Here is a 25,168-nt window from a genome sequence, read left to right on the forward strand (position 1 = left end):
TCCCATTCTACCTCAATAAAGGTCGAAACAAGTCTGGGTAGTGGCCCTTCCCTTAATGCATAACATTAGACATATCTGCAAGGAGCTGTGTTTTGCATTACATTATAGGAGTTACTGAGACAGGAGTGTTGGTAGCTTGCTCCACCTTTGCAATGAGTTTCCCTGGTGATGTACCACCTTACCTCAGTCCTGAAGATACTTTCAGGGCAAACTATGTTTGCTCACACTTGGATAAAGGATTAAACTAAATTTATTATAAAATGCTGATTTGTTTCAATGATTCAAGGGCATTATCCACAAAGAATTCGTTCCACCTGGCCAAAGGGTCAATGGTGAGTTTTATCTTGAAGCGATTGATAGCGAGAATTCGTCGTGTACAGCATGAATATCGTGATGCAGACAGCTGGTCACTTTTGCATGATAATGCACCATCTCATCATTCGAACATTGTGAGACAGTTTTTGAGCAAAAACCAAGTTTGTGTGTTGGATCACTCACTGTATTCACCTGATTTAGTACCCTGTGATTTTTTTCTCTTCCCCCAACTTCATTTGCCGATGAAAGGAAAGTGATACGACACCATTGAAAACATTCAAGTGACAGTAACCACGACCCTGAACAGTGTCGCAAAAACCGATATAAAAAAAACTCATTTAATGAATTAATTGACCGTGCCAAACTCTGCATCGAAGCTGAGGGAGAGTATATTGCTTGAAATAAATGATTTGAATAATTATAATTGGCCTGTGTTTTATTTTCTATCAAAAGATCAGTTTGTTTTTGGACGAGGGTGTAGTATGTGGGCAAAGAAAGCCATAATATCAGGTGGAAATTTGTTCAGTAAGAGAAGAATTGTGTCACTGAATAGGACATTTGTGAAAAGGGCAAAAACATCAAAATTGACTAATAAATCATCTTTGCCGAGTGTTACATTTTTAATTTTGTTTCTAAGTGTTGTTCTTTATATAGGAGGGGGGGGGATGACCTACCAACTCTTTGAGTGTTGATGCTAATTTCTTGACTAGGTGATAATTAGGATTGTTTATACCTTTAACTATTGGCCGAAGCAGAACATTATGTTTTGGGGAAGACAATATATTCTGGAAGAGCGGCATAATAGGGTAACAGTTTTTTTTTTTTTTAACGGTGCCCATTGACCAAGAAGTGACCGACTTAATCATCTTTGATTCCTTTTACAGTGCTATTTGTTCCATTTCTAAGCTTTTTCAACGGCCTACAGAACATTTTGTTTAACCCTTCTGATATTAATTTTTTGAAATCTGAATCTAAGATGAAAGTTCTCATAGAAGTTGAGAATGAATACTTGATAGCATTCATTCTTAACTTCGATGAATGTTGTCTCATTCTCATCTCACTCTCCATAAAATGAAAATTCCATCTACTGGTATGCTATAGTAACCTTCCAGAAAATTATGGGGTCTTTCACCATATCATCCCCTTTCTTCTGTTTGCTAACATCTGCAGTCCACAAATTTTTCAATTTCTTCTTATAATCTGTATTCCACAGTCTCAGTGTACTCCCATCCCACATCTTTAACACCCTTAGACTAGAACTGTGTGCAGCAGTCCTGATGAGGTCATATCAAAGCCCTGTAAAGAGGCAAAATGATTTCCTTACCCCTTATATTGCAAAGTATATATTCTCTGTCAACCCATTTCTGCATGTAATCTCTTTCAAACTTTTCCAAAATCTTCATACCCCCAACTCCAGAGATAGGTCAATGGACACATCTATCTTTGCACTACCCTTTTGCAAAGGGATTATCATACATTCTTTCCATTCTTGTAGAATTTTCCCTGTTCTGAGACTCAAATTATACAGGTCAAAGGCACAGCCAGTTCAGTTGAATACTTTTTAGCATCCATGCTGATATCCCGGTTTATGAACTATCTTTAGTACCACCTCCTCATTCCCTGAATTGCTTCATCCAGCATAGAGGTGCCATTATCTTCTAGTTGCATACAACAGACTGGGTGCATTAGTTGAAGAGGTTAATAATCACTTCTACATCTGTCACATGCATACAACCTGCAATTCAGAAGTCATTCTTTCACACTCTTTTACTTGCAGAATGATGATAGAATTCTTCTTGTTGTCTTCAGCTTGCAAAGCTAGATTCTTTTCATACTCAGACTAGGCTTTCCACGGCATTCCTTCCTCATTTTTTTCTTAAGAATCTCTTGTATAATAAGACTGCACATCCATTTCACCCTCACCTGTTCCTTGAATTCTAGGGAAATATTGTGATATTGCATCACTGATGTATTTGTAATAACTCCCATGCATTGCTAATATCCTTTTTTATTAATCAAATAAAACATATACAGCAGAATAATTCTTAAAACAAAATTAATGTTAACAGAATTATTTTTAAAAGAATTAATATTATATTGAGATGTCACACATTTGCTTCACTGGATAACAACCATCATAACCTGTTCTGTGAATTTTAGGTATTTTATGTATGCTGACCAAAAGCACATTCTTGTTAGTTTCCAGATAATCTGATGTTTCTCATTTGTAGTATGATAATCCATGCCCTTTATCTGGTTTCTTTCGATGCAAGGTGAGTTACTCAGTCTCATACAGAGTAGAGGGTTTTTTCACCCAGAAACTTGGGTTTTTCGTCCCCCAGAACAAGCAAAATGGCCCTGTGAACACACATAAATTACAGTCATGAATACGTCCCAGCCAGATGTCGGTCCCAAGTCCAGATAAAATTGTGAGGTTGAGCAAAACAGTGGTGAAGTACCCTGTAAAAATCTCACCAGGAAACTTTGTGAGCAATGCCTACAAAGTCACCTAGGGTCTGAAATGACTGAAGGGAAAAAAACGCCACCACACGTCATGCCCAATTTGTGTCCTCTTCCTCCTTCTACATCCTTGATATGCTCTTTCATGAATATTTCTCCTGAATATCCTATTTGCCCCAAGTACATACTACATGAGCAGAATACTTTTTATATATATAATATTCTACTTATACCTGGCTTCTTAAGAAACAGATGAGATACTTGGGCGATCTTAGCACTGCAGAAATTTTTTCATAGGTGTGAAAGCTACACTGAGATTGTACCATTTCAACACTTTAGCTGTTTAATGCATATGTTCTTAATGCACAGTAAAACAACTGCAATCTTGTAGTTTATATTTTCTTGCATATTTCAAGAGTTGTTGGGTATTTGTTGCAGGCTGTTATTAATGAAAATTGTTAATAATTTTTAGATGGTATTGATTTGATTATTTAAAATTGCATTTTATATTATCATTCAAGAGTGGCTTTGTATGGGGACTCCAATATTAAGGATGTAGTGAATAAGAACATGTGCATTTGCTTTCAGGAGGGAAAATGGGCAAGGTGATAGAAGCTTTGGATATGAAAGGCAAGGGAGTTGATAATAGTAGCAGTAAATGCTTTGGTTGGGAAGGACAACATGAGAATGGATATCAAGATATTCTTGGGGAAAGTGAAAGACAGTCCGATGTTGCCAGGTATGACAGTAGTGAGCAGAAATAATGAGAAGCAATTGCAAATGGTACGTTAGTAGAGCTGTGTGAGAAGAAAGGAGTACAGTTTGTGATTGCAAGGGGGTTAACTTGAGGGACAAATGAGATAGTATAAGAGGGATAGACTGCATTTAAATGCCTTTTGTGTGACTCAGCTAGAAAAGTTGTTGTAAGGGAGAGTAATGATGGAGGTGAACAAGAGATCTGAGGATGTAAAAAGTGATGCTGAAAAACAGGAGAATAGGGCACAAAGAGAATAAAGGAATAGAACTGCAGTAGTCGGAATGGAGACATAAGAAAGGTGGATGACGGAAAAAGCAGTAAATGTGTGTAGATAAAAAATGAGATGACTTGGAATGCAAGTAGAGCACTTGAATGTTGGGAAAATTATGAGATAGGTAGAAATAGAGAAGAAAGGCCAAGGGCATGCATGGAGGAGTCCCATCTAAGAGGTGTCATGAGTGAGACTAGTCAGAGACTAGGAATGAATTATTACATTTGTTCATGAATGCCAGGAGTATAAGAAATAAGGGCAAAAAAAATTATTGTATTGATCAAGTTCATTCAATTAAAATTGTTGGAACAAGTAAGACATTTTTTTGACAAGGATGATAACCTGATGGGAAAAGAGATGGAGAGAGAGATGATTTTGCGAAGATAATACAAGGAGAAAATAGTGGTAGTGATATGGAGACAGTATAGCATGAGGAAGAATGGATGAAATATTTAGTTGGACATTGCTATAGGTTTGAAAATGTGAAGGGCAGTGATAAAGAAGTATAGAGGCAAACTTGGTTTAGCAAATTAGAAACTGGAGTCATTATAGGTGATTTTAAGAGATATCAATGATGCTTGAGTAATAATCATGAACTATTTAACAGCAGCAATGTCCAAATGTATTCCAAAGTTCAAGAAATTAAGGTGCTGGAGAAGTTGGTAAAAGGCAGAATTCAGGAATGTGTTGACAGGAATATGATACTCGATGAGGAAATAACATGGTCTTGTGAAGAGTAGGAGCATGTCTTAGTAATTTGCTCACTTTTTAAAAAAAAAATGATATGGGAGATGAATAAAGGAAATGGCTGCATAATGATACCACTGGACTTTGCAAAGGGATCTGGAGCAAATCGAGATGTTAAGAAGCTAGTGATGGATGATAGACATCACAGTGCAACTTATATTAGGAAAACAAATTCACAAGGAAGGAAGGAGACTCGTAGTTTATGACATGGCTCTGTATACTTGGGCCACTGATATTCAATTTGCATCATGATATAGGAAAGATCTGATAATATTGAAGTCTTGACAGATAATAGTTTAATTTGGAGGGAAATTGTCAAATTTCTCTCCAAAATGAAATAACAAGGAAAAATGTTCCTAACTGTTTTTCATGTAGTACTGTAATAATATCTTGCACACTTCCTGAGAGTAGACGTCAGAATTTGATGATGATGGATATTAATAATGATGTAACTTTTCATGTAGCACAATCATAATATCCTGTCCATTCCGTGAGGATACATGTCAGGAATTCAATTATGATATAGGAAAAGATTTACAGGGAAACATCCAATTGTATGTTGATGATGAAAAACTAGGAAAGGAGATAGTTAATGAAGATGGTAGAGAGATCATGCAGGATTATTTAAAAAGGCTAGCAATATGGGTAAAAGGTAACAGGTATCACTTTAATGTGACAGAGTATAAGGTCACACACATTTTGTGACAAAAAGATAAGTTGTAGGAAATTGATGAGGCCAGGAATTTGGGAGGAAGATTGTGGACAGGGGTGCATAGATGGTCAAATTATCACAAGATTATTTAGATGAAGAAGATCACAATGACAAGCTATGACAGGAAGGTTATTATATCTTATTGTAAGGTTTTAATAATGCCACATCTTGTGCACAGATCTAGATGGGTGAAATCCTCGGACTGAGAAAGTGGTGGAGAGGATCAAGAGGCTAGTGACCAAGATTATAACAAGTCAGTAGGTTACAAAAAAAAACTAGCTTATAAATAGAAATGAGAGAATGTGATATAAACATATATGTCATTAAAGAGGTTTTAGAGAATTGACACAGAAGATTTTTTCCAATACACAGCAGGAAGTGAGAAACTAAGGGGTCGTCCCTGGAAATTTTGTAAGAGTGAGAAATAGTTTTTAGTTGGAGGTTAGGGAATAGGTAGAATGAGTTGCCAAAAGCAGTTGTGTTTTATCAGTGAAGGAGAGAGATATGTGAATGCTGGTTAGTATAGACCTACCATGATGAGTCTATGACTCATGAAGATGCCTGAGAAAATAACTAGACGAACGAAGAGGCTAAGTATGCAATCTGGAAAAAAAAAAGTCATAAGATGAAAGGTAATCATCAGTGCATGAGGAGCACAAACAGCAGACCAAGAAGGTGACTCACTAGTTAAGAATAGTGGATCACTTTCTTGTCTGCAGTATGAGCAACAATTAGTCAATACATTATACAATATATTATGCTGTCCTTTCTATCAACCATCCTGCAAAAAGCTTTCTTCTAATTGTTTTCTACATGAGATTCCCTTTTTGATTCACTTCAATAGGGAGTTTTTCATTTATAATCTTTTTCCTCCATCCACTTCACAGAATCTTTATATAGAATGTTCTTTCAAATGACAATATTTGCCTTGCCAAGTCCTTATCCATTACCCATGTCTCATATCCGTAGAGAAGTATTCATGAATATATGTTCCAGTCCTTTCAGATTTGTGCGAAGATCTTACCTCATTTTTAGACTTAATTATGCACCATGTTGCTCAACTAAGCATATGAAGTTCCTAACCTCTTCAGCTTATATTCATTTGACCTTTATTTGCTTCTTCATTCTCTTCTCTCAGAATTTTTTTTTTTTTTATGTTCATTATCAACCCATGTCTCTTTCCTTCTTCACTTGATTTTAGCACTGTTCTGTCTAGTTATTCTTCATCTTCAATAATGACTAGGTCATTTGCAAATCTTAAATTATTGGTGATAATCACTACAGAGGATATAAATGAAATGATGAATGAGTAATTCATAAGGGTATTCTCTCCTTATAAGTGTGACAATGAACAGAACTTGAGTGGTGCTGCAGAAATGGAAGAGAAGGAAATGGATTGTGAGCAAGCAGGAAGTATAAGTGAAATTAAGTAAATTTTACTTTAATAAAGCACTTGATAGATCACTGTGTGTTTTGAGATAATGTCATCCGTGATATACTTATTTAAAAAGTGCTGTAACAAACAGAATACAAAGGAGGTGACCTGTTATCTGGAGTTATGGTTTAGGTGTTGAAAAAGTTGGTGTGAGTTAGTATCCAGAACTGAGTTTTAGCAAATCCAAGCTGCTATGTGACTCCTGTACTCAAGAAGGAATTTTTTTGGGGGGGAGGAGGGCAGGCTTGTTTAACTTGTATGATATATATGTAGCAGTCTGCAGATGCAAAATGAGAAAACTAAGAGAATCAAAGCAGATGTTATAACATCTTCTTGATAATACAAACAGACTGTGCATGTGCAAACTGAGTGAATGTGTTGCAACATAAAGTAAAAGATTTTAAAATTTGGAAAGAAAAGATAAAGTGAAGAGTATATAACTGATGGAATATCTTATAAGTAAGTGGAAGAGATAATGGATGGGAATGATGGTGGACAAAGACCTAAAACTTAGATGAGGACATAACAATGGGATCATGGTAATGGTGCAGAGGAAATTTATAGGTAGAAATTGGAGGGTAATGGTTCTCTTGTATATGGTCTTGATCAGACTGCATACAGACTGCTGTGTACACATTGAGTCACATTGTTTTCATGGAAAGGATAACACCTGGAAAAAAGTAGAGAAATAGTTATCTAAGGTGGTTTCCATTCTGTGGAATGTTGGATATGAAGAAAGACTGATGGCATGCAGTTTGCTGTATCTTGCAAATGGGAGGAATGATATGTTGATAACAGGTAGTTTGCAGGATTAATATAGAAGAGATTTATCAGACTAAGAAAAGGACAGGCATAGAACAAGAGTCTATTCAGAAACTCTATAAAGAGAGTATGAGCAGAGGAGTGAGAAGAATTTTTTTTGTGCATGCATGGATGTGTGTGGAGAATGGCTGATGAGTCAATTGCATTGCCAGAGAGTATAAGAATACAGACACAGTGAAAAACATGTAAAATATAGTTTAATGAGATGTGTGTGACAGAAATCTGTGATCTGACTTTGGATAGCATAGAGGTCTGATGATGATAAATGTTTCTGGATTTCTTCAATTTGTTTATGTAAATTTTATTTTGTGTTGTCTGATTATTTCACTGGTTTCTTTGTTGCTCTCTTTTTATCTCTGAGTAACATAAATATCAGATTATTAAGTCAATTATTTTTATCTTCTTTCTTTTATTTACTGTTAATTCAACATTCCCTCTTCTTGTTTGCACTACAGAGTGCAAAACAAAAAGAGTGATTTTCATAATAATGGTACACAAGCAATCATGTAAAATGATTGTACAACTTAAGGGTATATAATGATTTAGGTGCTAATTAGCAGCAGCTGAACTCGACTTTAAGATACTGAAGAAGAAATGATTGAGAAATGCATATTAGGTTTTTATTTAACACATTTGTTTTATTATCTCATTTTCTTGAAAAATTATCATGGTACTCAATTTTCAACAAGATTTCAAATTTTTAGCTTGCATTATAATTAAAAAAGCATAAAAATAAGTTTTCTTTTCATTATTTAACTGCAAATTTAATGTTTTTTTTTTGTTTTTTTTTGTCCGATTTTATGAGAGAGGGATATCATCTCCTGTCCCTTCTCTCTAGATCCATAGATCCACCACCAGTCTGTGGGAGAGATATCTACATAGTGATGAGCATAAGCTGAAAAGAACAATAGCATATTAGACTGAAATGGAGTACATGCAAAAAGATTTGAAATGACTGCAATGCCAAATGATAATGGATATAAGTTGTCAATATTTCTGTGTGTAACATTATACATTCTGGATTAAAAAAAAAAAATCAGACTATATCCAATTGTTCGGAATTGAAAATAAAATAAAAGTAACAGTTCGTGTGAAACAATTTCATGAAAATTTTATTTACTTTTAATCGTTCTGGATCCATTTCTTTGGCCAATTCATCTCGCCGAAGCTCACCAATTGTTTTTGGGCCAAGATCTTTCTTTCCAAAACTGAGATTGCCCAAGAGATCACCAAAATCATCATCACATAATTTTGGTTTTGGACCTAAAAATAAATCATTCTGTAAACATTACATAGTCAAGAAATTATTTATATGTAACTTTCATTAATAGTTCTGCTACATAAACATTTATTACTATTATTATTACATAGGCACCTCCATGGAGCCCTAAGAATCATTGTGGGAGAGACCAAAACTATCAACACAATATCTATCATACATCTGCTTGAAACCATTAACAGACAAGGCACTCACAAATGACTCAGACAACCCATTCCATTCATTCAGCAATCTCCAAGCAAAAAAAATCTAGTCCTCACACACTTGCTAACCACACTATTAACCAACTTCCAGGGATGATCTTGTGTTCTGCCCCTCTAGTCAAGTGCTAAAACATTTCTGCTACATCAATTCTATAAAAGTCTTTAAGTAACTTAAATGTCTCTATCATATCCACCCTTTTTCACCTATGAGCCAACTTTTACAATCCACAGACCACTCATAATCTTGGTCACTTGTCTCGGAATCCTTTCCACCATTTCCTTATCTCCAAGAAATCAAAGTGATCAGACCTGGGCAGAGTAATCCAGATGTGGTCGTATAGACTTTATAAAGAGGAATGATAACTCCCTTATCTCTGCTTGTTAGTGTGTTCTTGCTCCCTATTTACTACTAAACCCAAATGCCTGACTTCAATTTCCTGGAAGACATTTCCCTGAATGTGATATATAGCTTAGAATCTTTGTATCCCAAAATGCATAACATACTTACCCATATTAAATTGACATTCGTTATGTTTTTCCCATACTGTCAGCCTATTTAAATCATCCTGCAAACTCTCTGTATCACCTTGATTAACCCCCCAACTGGTCATGACATCTATAAAACAGAATTGTTTTATAGATGTCAAGGGTGTTACAGAATTGTATCCAGCTGAATCTGGATACAATTCTGTAACATCCCGTTGAATAACATGGATAATAAGTACAACTTGGTACAATTTCTCTCACTATTTCATCCATCTTGGCCGTTAGGGAGGTTAACTATTACTCCCCCCAACCTTGTATCATCAGTAAACAACTGAATATCTCCCTTCAAATTATTTCCTATATTATTTATGTCCAAATTCAACAGCAGCAGTTAAGCACAGAGCCCTATAGCACACCACTAGTCACCTGTCTTCTCCTGGATTCAGCTAGTTCATTTTGGAACCTGTCCATTAGTCATCATTTTACCAGCAGTATCATCATATAGTAATTTCCTTTATCTCAGTTATCATTCTATTATGAAATTTAGTAGATTACTAAAGCATGACTGACCATTCACAAAGTCATGCTACCTCTCAAAAGTATCATATTCTTATTTACCCATTCCTGAATTTTCTTTTTAACCAACTTTTTTCAGTACTTGTAACACCACTCCTGAGAAACTACTTGGTCTATAAGTTGCTAACCACACTTAGATCCTCCTTTATGCAAAGAAAATACTTTGCCCAGCTTCCACTCTTTTGGGATTTTGCCAGAGTTGAGACACTTGATTAAACAGCCTAGTGAAAGGCATCACCAGTTCCACTGCACATTCTTGTAAAATGTCAGCTGATATCCCATCCAGTCCCACAGCTGTATTTGCAGATTCTGCAATATACTAAGTATCTCCAATTCTTCAACATCTGTTCTTATGTCAGTTCCTGTCCCTTCTATCATAACAATATCTTCACTTGGACGGTATATCCTTGCATAAGTATCACTCAGTAGCTCAACAATTTCATCTGCCTCTGTCACCTTCTATAATTTCCCTTCATTAAAGTTATCCTTTCACAGTCATTCTTCCTTCTGTATGTCACCTAACAAAAACTCTTTGAGATTTCCTTTTGTCTGTTTGGTTAATTTCTTCTGATAATCTGATTTTGCCTTCTTTACCAAGCAAGTCACCTTTTTTGCCTGATACTTGTATTGTTCATGAGTTAGCTAGTCTTGTTTCTTCTTATACAAGGGCAGTCTGAAAAGTTCTAGGCCTAACAATGAAAAAACTAATTTATAATTTAAAAATTATTTTTATTTTTCAACATTAACTTCCTTAGGACTAATATATTTATTCCAGGCATTAAACTTTTACAAAGAATTAAACTCTTTTGGCGTTAAACCTTTTACAAAGAATTTTATTACTACTGCAAGATACTCAATTTTATCAATTTCAAGGGATACAGACAACACTTTTGCTTCAGACAGCTGTATAAAACAAACTACTTGATAGAATGACTTGCAATTTCACATGGATGCTTATGACAGATGTACCAACTTAGAAAAAAAAAAACCTTCCCGATCTGTTGCCATTTATGGTGAAGGCCGAGAACTTCATCATAGAGAGGTATACCCTACACAACATTTTCTTTGTTTGCAGTTCATGCTTAGTGATACTACTCATCATCTAATTCTTACCCAATATTACACTCCACACCTTGGGTTTACATAGTGATATTGCTTCCTCGAAATAGCTATTAACTATCCTCCATGCACTGTGAACATCCTTCTTTTTTTGTAGATCTTTATGCAATGGTACTGCTTCAAGCTGCCTCCGAAGTGTATCATAATCACATGCCTTGTAGTTACACATATCCTCCTTAACACGTTCACCCAACTACGAGTATACTCTTAGTTGGTATATGAGCCACACAAGCCAGCTATGAGTATACTCCTATGACGGTTACCACCGGCAACGAAATTACCCGTACTGACCTTGAAGAAGTGAAAATGCTTGGCTTGTGGAGCTAGCAGCAAAACAGTGTATACTCATAGATGGTATATGCTCCACACAAGCCAGCTACGCGTATACTCGTATGACGCTTACCACCGGCAACGAGATTACCCGTACTGACCTTGAAGAAGTGAAATTGCTTGGCGTATGGGAACAAACTATGCCAAAGTAGTGTGGCAGCGAACGTGTTAATTGATATTTCCACATGTTTTGCTACCTCCCAAGTCAAGACCATGTGATCACTTGCTCCAACGGAGGCAATGCAGCCACTATAGTTACAGACAGATCTTCTGATCCTATACTAATCCCCTCCAAGTCCCCACGCTAACTTCTGCTTCAAATAATCATCTCTCAGTAAGTGTATAAATTCCTTTTCGTTCCTTAAATGTGATCCTTTCTCCATCCAATCTATGTCTCCAAAGTAGAAGTCCTCCATAATAATTAATCAACTTGTACTTATTGTATACTAATCTGTTGATGCACGCCTTCCACGTCATCCCTGGCCTACAGTGCATCAACCAATTTTATATTTTGTCCTATTGGACTTAATCTCACACCACATTGACTCAAAAGAACTGGCATTTGCATGACTCACTCCTACTTTTGTTGGCTGCAATTCATCTGCTATCATCAGCAGTATTCATCCTCCATCACATGTCCTGTCTACTCTATCCTCCCTGAAAATGCTCAATCCATCACATTATATCCATGTAACTACACTATCTACTGTTAGCTAAGTCTCACTAATGCCTATAACATATGAGGTTACACTAACCAATGTCAAAAACTCCTCACTCTTGTTCCTGATGCTTCTGGGATTAGTATATAGAAACTGCAGCATCCCTCTAGGTCCCCCGCAGTCACCTTTACTTCCTGAATTGACTACCGTAATCAATATTTTTGCATGTGTGACTAGATTCTGCACTTGTTGGTCATTCTTACACTCATTTGCTTCATGGGTGCTTTCACAAACCCTCTGCATCTGCCCTAATTTCTTTAGTTTACCTGACATTGCACTTCCACACTCTCGGTTAACAAAGATCTTTCTAGATATCTAACTCCAAATCCATTTAAGTGCAGTTCACAGGCATTGTACAAAGCTTTAGGTCCATCAAACTATGGCACAGGTCCACAAACTCTGCATCATTCCTTCTGCACAAGCTGCATATTGCTTCATGAGCTATCATCATCCTTCTTCTCAGTTTGCCTCTGTTGTTTAATTTAAACAGTATATATCAGAACATAGAATTATAAGTAAATAAATATTTATTGACTTATTGCTGATATTTTGCTGGTGTTATAACCAGCATCTTAAGAACACAAAAACAGTTTGTCACAGTACGCGAGACTACAACATGATGTAACAAAGGGACTAGTTTAACAAATTTGTAACAACAACACAAAGACTAAAGTCCTAAAAAAAAACAAAAAAAAAAAAAAACAGAATATGAAAACAAAATGCACACACTTTTACAAGATCAGTCAACATCTTGACTGATCTTGTAAAAGTGTGTGCAAGAAACAGTAAACAAACTCAAGCTCTTCCATGTTAAAACACCCAGGATATTTGGAACACCAAAAATTCACAAATAAGGTACACCCTTATGCCCTATTATAGATAGTATAAATAGTCCCACATACAAACTGGCTAGACATTTAGCAAAGCTACTAGCCACTCTCACAAACAATTCCCCTCCTTTGTCAAAAATTCTGCCCATCTAAAAAGTATTTTAGAACACCATACCATAAAAAGCTCAAACTCAATGGTGAGCTTTGATATCACCTCACTATTCACAAATGTACCACTAACTGAAACCCTTAATCTGCTGAAGTCACACTTTCCCCCTGATATATTCAAACTATTTAAATTCACAATACGTGCAGGATATTTCACATGGAAAGGGAAAATATACACAAACAATTAGACGGGACAGCCATGGGCTTTCCCCTTTCTCCCGCATTAGCTAACTTCTACATAGAACACCTGGAAAAACTAGCTATCAATACAGCCACTCTCAAACCAACACTTTGGCTATGTTATGTTGATGATGTGCTTGCTATTTGGCCACTACATGGCCCATTGGATATTCTTAGTGCATTTAAATAGCCAACATCCAAAAATCCACTTTACAATGGAACTGGAAGCTAATAACTGTCTGCCCTTCCTGGATACACTTATCACATGTCTTCCAGATAGTTCCTTATCATTTTCAGTTTTTAGAAAATCCACATATTTACACAAACAATCACACCATCACCTTTCTCAACAGTATGCTATCTTAAAAATGCTAACCCACAGAGAGAGAGCAATCTGTTCCAATGACAATGCTCTTGCTAGGAAACCACTCCCACTTTCCACCACAGAGAACTACAACAAAACAGTCACCATCCCATCATTAAAGGCACACTGGAAAAGATATCTAGAATTCTCAATAAACATCAACTATGCACTGTATTCAGACTGTGTGTGTCAAATTAGCAAAAGGAAAAACTGTGCACATCCGCATCAGTGAATATAAAAGATACATCCGGCACTATTACTATGGCAAGTCGGGCCTAGCACACAGGGGTATACAAAGCATGGATACCCCTGCACACAGGATCAACTGGAAGAAAACAAAAGTACTGCACAGAAGCTTTTACAAGTCAGAGAGATTGTTCTTAGAAGCAACGGAAACCTTAAAACATACTCCGAATCTCAACAAATATGGCTGTATAAATTTGCCTAAGATCTGGGAGACAGTCATCCTAAGACATAAGTACTACCTGCTTTCTCTCTCTCTCTCTTTTTTTCTGTTTAGAACTTTAGTCTTAGTGTTGTTGCTACAATTTTTTTTTTTTTTTTTAATAGATAGAGGGCACCTAATTAGGACTTTGGTCTGTGTGTTGTTGTTGCTACAATTTTGTTCAACTAGTCCCTTTGTTACACCATGTTGTTGTAGTCTCGCAGACTGTGACAAACTGTGTTTTTGTGCTCTGAAGATGCTGGTTATAACACCAGCAAAATATCAGCAATAAATCAATAAATAATTATTTACTAATAATTCTGTGTTCTGATATATACCGTCAAAATTAAACAACATATACAATGAACACATAAGCCTTTCTACACGTTTCAGTTTGCCTCTATTATAACATGGCAGCAAACTCACAAACCCCACTTTCTTGCTCTTCTTTTTTGCTTCTTCCAATAGCTCTTCCAAGTTCTCTCTCATACAGTACTTTTCACCACACAGGCCATTGGTTCCAGCCAAAACTATCAATTCTTTCACCTTCCCTTTCTGCATTTTAACAGCATTACTAATATTATTAAGTTTCACACAAGGGAAACAAGATTTTATAGCACTTTCATGAAATACTCCCCTTATCATAGAATCGGCATAAAATATTGTTTGCTTATGCTCTTTCTCTTTTATTCTTAGTTTTGTTTTTGGCTTCAGACCTCTTGCTGTTTCCACAGCCTTTCAAAGCTTGCACTTTGTCCTGTGAAGGTACATGCAAGGAAAGTATTTTTTTATTCGAGTATTCTATGTTCTCCTGAGTGTCTACAACTGTAATCCATCACATTCTATCCCTGTAATTACACCATGTGATGTTAGCCAAGTCTCACTAATGTCTATAATGTTTGTGAAGGTTGCACTAACTGACTGCTGGCATTAGTATAGAAATTTAGCATCCCTATAGGTCTCCAACTACCTGTACTTGCTGTATTGACTAGCCAATTCAATATTTTTGCTTGAGAGTCAGATTCTACACTAGTTGGTCATTCTCACACTCTTTTGCCTCATTTCTTGCAATTCTAAAATTGTTACTTACATTTTCAAGACTGCCACCATATCAAATGCTTTTATAAAATCAAAAAAACAAAATTAAAGTATGTTTCATTGTCAACCACTCTTGTTACTTTATTATAAAAGTTACCCAATTACTGAAACAAGTGTTCCTTCAACAAATAGATACCAAACCTTTTCAAGTTCTTAGCAATTTCTCCAGTATATGGACAACCATAAATTAAAAATTCTACTATTGAGGTTTTAGAGAAAGCAACTGACACAGTGAAAAAGGAAAAGTCGGTCCTTGTTGGGGATCTAAATAGAGTAGGAAATGATTGTCAGACATACAAAAATATTTTGGAAAAATTTGAAGAAAAGAGCAAAGCTAATAATAATGGCAAATACTTGTTGGATTTCTGCTCAGGACATGGACTGGTTATTACTAACATCATGTTCCAACATAAAAATGTGCACAAATTCACATGGAGAGAAGAGGCAAAGAATAAAAAAAGTCTCGTTGACCATGTTATTGTTGATAATGTTTTCTCCCTGGTGCAGGACACCAGAGTGTACAGAGGATTTGAAATTGGAAGTGATCACTATTTAATCTTGAGCAGCATAAAATTGAATTTCATATTGAAAAGAAGAACATGTAAGAAAGTTTTAAAGTGAATAAAAGTTGAGCAGCTCTGAGATGTGAACTGTAGACTAAAATACACAAAGATTATTGAAGAAAAAATGAAAGAGTTTGAGAACAGGAAAAAAACCTTGGAGATTCAGTGGCAAGCCTTGAAGAAACCCTTGATTGATTTAGCCAGAGAGGCATGAGATGAGATTGTCTGCAAGGATAGAAAAATCAGAGCTCCATGGTGGACACAGGAAGTTAAAGAGGCAGTGAAGGAAAAGAAGAAAGCATATCAAAAGTTCCTGGCAAATAAGGCAGCTTGTGCTCTTAGAGAATACAGAGACAAATGTAAGAAAGCTAAACACTGCAAAATTAGCTAAACAAAAGTCATGGGAGGACTTGGGCAAGAACATAGAAACTAAATATCAAGAAGTTAGCAAAATATTCTGGAGGTTGTTGAAGAAGCTCAGAAATGGAGGAAAGAGTGCTGTAAAAGGAATTAGAGATAAAGGTGACATGAAAACAGGAGAAAAAGATATCCTTAAAGTAATTACTTCGAAAAATTGCTAAATGAAACAGCAAGTGATGACAGCAAAGTGATAAAAAACACTGACCAGGCATATAGTCAGGAATACATATCTATATTTGAAACAGAAAAAGCCATCAAAAGCCTGAAATATGGAAAGGCAGCAGGAGTAGATGATATTTCACCAGAAATGCTCAAGTATGGTAGTATAAAAGTCTTACGGTGGCTGCTGCATAGTTCAGAAGGCCTGGACAAAGGGACAAATTCCAGATGATTGGAGTAGAGCTCTCATAGTACCCATATATAAAAAGGGAAATAAAACAGTGTGAGAATTAGAGAGGTACTGAGTGTTTCTGATAAGTTTTATGCAAGTATACTTGAGAAATGGTTGAGAAGAATTGTGGAAAAAAAGCTTGGTGAAGAACAAGCTGGATTCAGGACAAACAGAGGCTGTCTGGATCAGATTTTCACTTTACGACAAATAGTTGAGAAATCATGGGAATATAACAAAGATCTGTATTTAAGTTTTGTAGATCTGGAAAAGGCATATGACAAGGTGCCAAGAAAGAAGCTATTCAAAACTCTACATTTATACGGTGTCAATGGGGCATTATATCATGCAATACTTAGTCTTTATTTGAGTTGTAAGATAGCAATTAGAGATTTGAAGTACAGGAAGATGATTTAATGTTAAATCTGGTGTCAGACAAGGATGTACGTTATCCCCTCTGTTATTCATTATCAATATGGATCACGTTATGAAGGAAAGTGGTATTAAACCTGATATCAAAATTGGAGATGTTAATGTCAGCTCTTTGCTTTATGCGGATGTTATACTTCAAAATAAATCCGCTACAAGTCAGCAAGATTCTCTGACTAAATTGAATAACTGTTGTAATAGATATGGTATGAAAGTCAGCAATAAAAAGATAAAGACAATGAAAATAGGCAGAATAGTTGAAAATATCAACTGCTTTGTGAATGGAGAACCTGTGGAACAAGTAAAACATTTCAGCTACTTAGGCACGATTTTTAGTGGAGATGGTAAATTAAATATGGAAATAGACAACAGAATCAACAAAGCTGGTATGGTAGGAAGTCAACTGAATAAATTTATATGGAATAAGAGAGAAATTAGTGAAAACATAAATTAGCTGTATACAAGACAGTGTTCAAACCGATTTTAACTTATGGATCTGAGAGCTGGATTAGAAATAAAACACTTCACCAAAGACTAGAGACTACAGATACGAGTCCTGAGAAAGATTAGGGGTGTGAACAGATGGCATAAATGACAATATCATATTAAAAACGAGGATATTAGGAAAGAACTTGACATTGTCAGCATCCAGGAATGTGTTAGCAGAGCTAATCTCAGGTGGTATGGTCACTTGAACAGAATGGGAAAGGAAAGATTAGCAAAACAAGTGTTCTCTGCCAGGTTGGCAGGAAAAAGACCCAGAGGAAGACCAAGATATAGGTGGATTGATGCTGTACAGAGTGTTTTAGATGATAGAAATATAATATCTGATAATGTTGGAGTCTTGACAAGTAACAGACTGATGTGGAAGAAAATTGTGGATAGGAAGTTAGTAATGATGTAAAGTTTTCATGTAGTACTATCATATCCTGTACACCCCCCCTTGAGGATATGTCGAAGGAATTTGATGATGATAAATTAAAAATGTCAAGAAATTATATTCATGGTTTAACAATGCTACCGGCCAAGACGTCTATAGATGTCAAGTTTATCACGGATGTGAAGTGCATGTTAAAATTGTAATACCATTGATATTACATTGAAATATATAATGGATACGAAGTGTATGAAGATGTGTATTTGATCCATAATGGCTGGTCAGGTGGTTAATCCTTTATCCAATTGTAAACAAACCCATATACGAGTAGTCAAAAGGTGTCACAACTTATCATTAAAATACTCTGGATGGAAAATAATGTTAGAAGTTTTTTCACTGGCTATATTATAAAAACTTTCAACATCTATCTCTAAATCCAGAGTATTTTAATGATAAGGTGTGACACCTTTTGATCACTTTTACATGTGTAATATATGACCTCTGCATTATTTCAACCTTGGTATCTCTTCTGGGTCTGGCCCCCAAATGATGAGACCACAATAAAGGTCAAAACTCGTTTGGATAGTGGTCCCCTTCCATAATGCATTGAATTATACATATCTGAAAGGGAGCATGTTTTGCATTATGGAATACTAAGGCAACTGATGTGAAGTCATTAGCCTCTATATACAGGTAGTCCAGTCATGAAAATACTTCGCACTCAAACATTGTTTGCTTATACTTGGATAAAGGATTAAACCAAGAATATTATTTCTTGGCATCTTTAATTTAGAGTATAACCAAGTGAAAAAACTGTCAATATCCTAACAACCACCATGGAAGTAATATAAAGTTTGATGTCTCCATTCTCCCACTGTCTTCTCCTCCTTTCACTCCCTTTTACTGTTGGTTCTTTAGCACATTTCTCTAAGCCATATGGCAGAACTGAATCTAGTCCCACTGTCTTGCTGATATCCAAAGTACTAAATATTTTAAATATGTTTACTTTAGCACTCCTAATTCTTCAACTCACTCCATTCCCTTTGTCTTGTTAGAATGAAATGCTCTAATAAAGCATTCATTAAATAGCTCCTATATCATTCACCTTGGTCACTCACCAACATGTTCCATCAAGTAAAAACCATTCATCCACACTTATTCCTTTTCTTGCCCGCTATATAACAAAAGAATTCCTTAGGATTTTCTCTTGAATGCAGTACTGGTCTCCTCTGATATTCTAATTTTCCACTTCTCACTATACTAGTCAGTCATCTTTCTTACTTGGACTTTATATCCTCACACAACTGTTCATCTCTCTTTCACTATGCTTTTTCCCATGGTCTATTTTTCATCAGAATTCTTTTTTTCTTTTTTTTTTTTGATATCCTTTATCATTCAATTTATTTTATTTATTTTTCTTACTTGTGATACACATTTTGCCATTGCTGCTAACAATGGCTTTAATTAGCTTCCATGTACTGTTGATCTCTTTACCTTCCAATTCCTCCATCCATAGTTTCTAATGAGGATAGGCCAAATATTTGGTTTTGCTTCAGTATTCAACCAGCTGAAGCAGAAAAATTCTCCCTTTATCTTGCCACTTCAAACAAAGGATTGTTGTATTTGCTGTCGGAACTTTGTTTGGTGTTTTTATTTTAGTTCATATTAAGCAGTATTAAAATTTTTCTTAAAAATATCAATCGTCATTATCATGAACCACTGACTCACTGCCCGTTGGTGTCTGATGCCTCATTCACTATCTTCTTCCTCCTTTCTTTGTCCAGTGCACAGTGTTGCAGTTTCTGTACACCCATTCCACACCAGTCCGTTATGTCATTTATCCAGTCTGTATGGTCTACCTCTTCTGTTTATACCATCCATAATACCAAACACGAATGCCTTTATCTTCTGGTCCTCACTCATTCTGCAGATGTGTCCAAATAATTGCAGCTTCCATTTTATGATCTTCTGCATTAGATTCTCCTTTGGTTGAATCTTCAGATAGTGCTCTTCATTTGTGACTTTCTGTACCCATCCTATTCTTAGAATCTTCCTGTAACAAGTTCTTTCAAATACCGAAATTCTTTTTCTTGATTCCTTATTTATTACCCACGTTTCAGATCCATACAGTACACTGCTAAAGATGCATGTTTCCAGTACTCTTAGTTTTGTTTGCAGGCTGATTACTTTGCTTTTCCAGATGTTATCCATGGACTTCAGATTTGTTCTTCCCTTTGCAATCCTGATCTTTATTTCTTTTTTACAGTCCAAATCATATGTCATTTTATTTTCTAAATATGTGAATTGTTCTACATTTTCTATATTAATTCCATCCACTTGTATCTTTTGTTTCATGTTCTTCTCACCAAATACCATTGTCTTTGTTTTTTCCAAGTTTATAACAAGTCCAAATCTTTTCCCTTCCTCATTTAACAGTTTCAATGTTTTTTGTAGTTCTCTTTCATCTTCTTCAGTAATAACAATGTCATCTGCAAATCTCAGATTGTTAATTCTCATCCCATGCACTGATATTCCTTTTGCATCTTCCTTCATTTTATCCATTGCTCTTTCTATATGTGCGATGAAAATGCTTGGTGATATTGGGTCCCCCATGTCTAGTACCTCTGCTTGTTTTAAACCATTTCCCCAAATCATCACCTATTCTAACTACTGCAACTGCATTCTTATAAAGATCTTTTAATATAGTATTTTAATAGTATTAAAATATCAATACTACTTAATATAAAAATGTTGAAAGTTTATTTTTCACTTGGTTAGAGTATAATAAATTTAGTTTAATCCTTTATCCAAGTGTGAGCAAACAAAGTTTGCGCCTGAAAGTAACTTCAGGGCTGGGGTAAGGTGGTGCAACACCAGGACAACTCGTTGCAAAAGGTGGTGCAAGCTACCAACACTCCTGTCTCAGTATCTCCTATAATGCAAAACACATCTCCTTGTGGATATGTCTAATGTTATGCATTAAGGGAAGGGCCACCACCCAGACTAGTTTTGACCTTTATTGAGGTCTCTTCAGTGGGAGCCAGGCCCAAGCCGAGATACCAGGCAGAAGCATTCGCAGGTCATCTCTACCTATAGGAGTTGCCCAATGGTGTGCCACCCTTTTTTAATAAATTACTCTGGATTTAGAGAAAGATGTTGAAAGTTTATTTTTCACTTGGTTAGAATATAATAAATTTAGTTTAATCCTTTCTGCAAGGAGATGTGTTTTGCATTATAGGAGATACTGAGACAGGAGTGTTGGTAGCTTGCTCCACCTTTGCAACGAGTTGCCCTGGTGTTGTACCACCTTACCCCAGTCCTGAAGTTACTTTCAGGCGCAAACTTTGTTTGCTCACACTTGGATAAAGGATTAAACTAAATTTATTATACTCTAACCAAGTGAAAAATAAACTTTCAACGTCTTTCTCTAAATCCAGAGTAATTTATTAAAAAAGGGTGGCACACCATTTGGCAACTCCTATAGGTAAAGATGACCTGCGAATGCTTCTGCCTGGTAACTCAGCTTGGGCCTGGCTCCCACTGAAGAGACCTCAATATCGACATCGATAGAACGCAGCGGATACCAGAGACAGTTCCCGAGGACCCCCGAGAAAGCTCCGGCCGAAGGCAGACGTCTACCTCTCAAGAAGATCCAGTTTCAACGGCCCGAAAAGAGAGCTCCATGCTCAAATTCCACAGTAGTACCCCAGCTTTGGTAAGACCTTTTTTTTCTTTTTATTGCCTGTTTTATCCGTCTATTCTGGTATCGCTTTGTTTGCGGCGAGGAACGCCCAACATTCCTCGATTTTGCCCTCCCTTACATCCCCTTTCTACACCCAGTAGTCAGGAATTTCGGTAACCATGTCGCATTTTTTCCCTAGAACTAGAACGCTCGGTATCGAGCTCACGAAGCCCGTAGATCAGCGGGCGTTAGCGAGAGCTCTAATCGAAACAGTAGGGGCTGAAAATATATACGGTTTTATACCTTATGGGAACAATAGATTCCAAATAGTGGTCAAAAGCGAACAAACAAAAAAGAAATTATTAGAGGGTTTCATTTGTTGTGGGCAAACAATCAGACTGTTTCTAGTAGGGAGCCTACACAAAACGCTAAAAATAACCAGGTTTCCACTAGAATACCTAGAGAATGAACCTGAAGTCAAGAAATTCTTCAGTCAATGGGGGGAAATCCATGAGATTAAAGCGCTTGAGCACGCCGACTATAAAGGATGGAAAACAGGAGACGTTGAAATCCAGATTGACATGAAAAAAGAAGTCCCCAATTTTGTTTTTTTGGGGGGAACGAGGGTAATGGTGAACTACCCAGGTGTGAAAAAAAGGTGCTTTAGATGTAATTCGGAGGAACACCTTGGGGCAGATTGCCCTCGAATACAATGCAGAAATTGCAAATCGTCAAAGCATAAAATAGAAAGCTGTACAGAACCCTGTATTAAGTGTGGGGCTCTGACCCACAAATTGGACACATGTCCGAACAAGACACACTCAGAAGCAACAGGAGGGACCATAACACCGATTAGGGCAACGCCCATCGGGAACCCTGAGAAAATATCAAGGAGCGATTTTCCGGAGCTCGGCCAACAGGCTGAAAAGGAAGCAGCAACAGAAACGAAAACCCCAAAGATACCCAAGGCAAGCCGCCACACACAGAACATCACCAGCATCAATGTGGCAAACCATGAAGCTTGCAGGAAAGAGGAAGAGGTCACACCCAGCGCCCCAACAAAGCGCGCAAGAGAAACGGAATCACAGGAAAAGAAAAAAGCGAAACAAAGCAGCATGATGTCATCGGAGGACGAAACAGAGACCACAGGTCAACGTCGAACAATAGGCGCAAAGCCCCTCGACAATGACGTTAGAGAGCCTAACGTCATAGAGAGCCTCGACAATGACGTTAGAGTTACAATGTTAGAGAGCCTACCCCCAGTAATGGATCAATTGGCACAACCCCAAGTCCACGAAATGGACTCTGACGAAATGACTCTGACTCTACAGACAGGCTCGTCATTGTCTCGGATGCTCAAAGTGCAACCAGCTCCGACGAGGAACCAGAACCGGCCTTCATAAAACAAACACCAGATAACGTCCTCCCCCTCATCCTAACACCACCATGGAAGTTAAAATCGCAACTTTAAACACTAACGGACTACGCAACCCCTTTGCGCAAAGCGCTGTCTGGAGGATAATGTTAACACACAAAATTAATATCCTCCTGATACAAGAAACCCATTTCTATAAGCACTGGGATGTGGAGAACTTCTCGAGAAGCTATCCGGTCACCAGCTACTGGTGCTTCGGGGACGCTCACTCGCGAGGGGTGGGGATACTAATTCGCCCCCCAATCGCGGGGGGGTTCTTCAACGTCCAAAAAGACGCCACAGGACGCCTAGTAACGGTGGACTGGAAGTACGGTGGCCATACCATCCAACTGGCTGCAGTTTACGCCCCGAACAATCCATACCACAGAACTGGTCTCTTCTCTGCCCTTGAAAACTATCTCCTGGGAGCAGAACACCTAATAGTTGCAGGAGACTGGAACTGTGTGGAAGACATACGTCTAGACAAAATCCGTGGGAATCCAAACAACGGAACTGGTGGCATTGACGCTTTAAAACGATGCTGTATTAATTTTGATCTTGTCGATATCTGGAGGCGGAATAACCCCTCCAAAGTAGAAACTACGTGGTGCCGCGGCCAGGTAGCGACAAGACTAGACAGGGTGTACGTGTCCCAAAACTTGGAACAATATGTTCAGAGGATACGTCACACTGCAGTGCACAACATGACAACCGACCACAAAATGGTCATACTCAAAATCACGCTCCCAGAGGTTATGGAAACAGCCAGAGGGCCTTGGAGGCTTCCTCCCACCTTTCCCAGTCTTTTTAGCGACCAGCTACAGAACCTCTGTGAGAGATGGACAAACACCAACTGGGACTGGGAAAACTGGCTGAGCTTCAAGTGGCAGGCTAGGGAACTGTTCCAAAAATGCGGGCGCGAAAGGGCCTTCCAACAACGCAAACGGCTGAGGGATCTCTACAGGGAACTCGGCTGGTACCGGACAAACGAACGGAGCGGAGTTCCCTGCGGACATCTCATCAGGCAAGTAGAAATAGAGCTGCAGCAAGAACGGCAGAGTAGAGTCGAAGACCTCGATTTTCGAACGAGACTATCTCAGAAATTTGGAAACACCTTCCGCCGCATTCTACAACCAACGGGTGGCGGCTAATGATGAGAAAACGATTCACCAGATCGAGGAGAAGGGCCAGATTTTATGCTCAACCAACGAAATACTCCGTCACTTTCATCAGCAGTATATCGGTATTTTCTCTGACCGGCAGGGCACGGATGACTTCAGTGAGTGGGACGCAACACGTTTTCCCGATCATCTTAGTGTCCTGCAGGACAGGCCGATAACTGCAGCCGAATTAAAGGCCACGTGCAGAATGATGAAAACAAAGAAGACCCCAGGGCCAGACGGACTGGGGATAGAATTCTATAGATCTATCTGGGAATTTGCATTGGCAGCGTTAATAAACATCTTTAACGAATTCCTCACTTCGGGAAACATCCCCGAGGAATTCGTTAAGAGCCACACCATCTTTATCCCCAAGAAAGACCGAGATCGGACTTTGTCGAATAACTGGCGTCCAATCTCCCTAACCAACGTAGACTACAAGATTTTTGCAAAAATTATCTGCACGCGCCTTAAGGGCGGTATCGAAAAAATAATAACAAGCTCACAGGTCTACGCGATCCCTGGTAGATCTATGGAATTCAATCTCTTTTTGTTAAGGGACTTGATCAAACTGGCCAAAAAAAAAAAAAAATACCCCCTGGCACTTCTCTCCACCGAACTGGAGAAAGCGTTTGACAGCATCAACCACAGGTACTTGCAGAACATCCTACAAAAACAGGCATGGGCCCGAGACTTCGGCGTACAATTAAAAACATGTATGCGGAAGCCACGACCCAACTATCTATTAATGGGTTTCTAACAGAACCAATCCGCATAAAGAGAGGGGTTAGGCAAGGCTGCCCGCTAAGCCCCCTCCTCTTCTCCCTAGTATTAGAACCCCTAATCAAAAGAATTGATAACACCCCCGCAATTAACGGTATTCCACTGCCCCAAGGCTCCAGACAATGCAAAATAGTGG

General features: G+C 37.6%; 1 protein-coding gene across 4 annotated transcripts in view; it reads right to left on the minus strand.

Annotated features, from left to right (window-relative positions):
- The window catches only part of aux (cyclin-G-associated kinase), a 482,129-nt gene that overhangs the window by 45,286 nt on the left and 411,675 nt on the right, over positions 1 to 25,168 (minus strand). For 3 of the 4 annotated variants that reach the window (XM_090404291.1, XM_090404283.1, XM_090404277.1), the window contains exon 23: positions 8,640 to 8,782. In XM_090404291.1, the coding sequence (XP_090260417.1) occupies positions 8,640 to 8,782 (143 nt within the window). Of the gene's footprint in view, positions 1 to 8,182; positions 8,415 to 8,639; positions 8,783 to 25,168 lie in introns of those variants that run through there. The other variant, XM_090404298.1, reaches the window with a different exon arrangement.

The sequence above is a fragment of the Typopeltis vanoorti genome, chromosome 2 (assembly GCF_054136105.1).
Source record: "Typopeltis vanoorti isolate ZY-2024b chromosome 2, IOZ_Tvanoo_1.0, whole genome shotgun sequence".
NCBI classification, from domain to species: domain Eukaryota; kingdom Metazoa; phylum Arthropoda; class Arachnida; order Uropygi; family Thelyphonidae; genus Typopeltis; species Typopeltis vanoorti.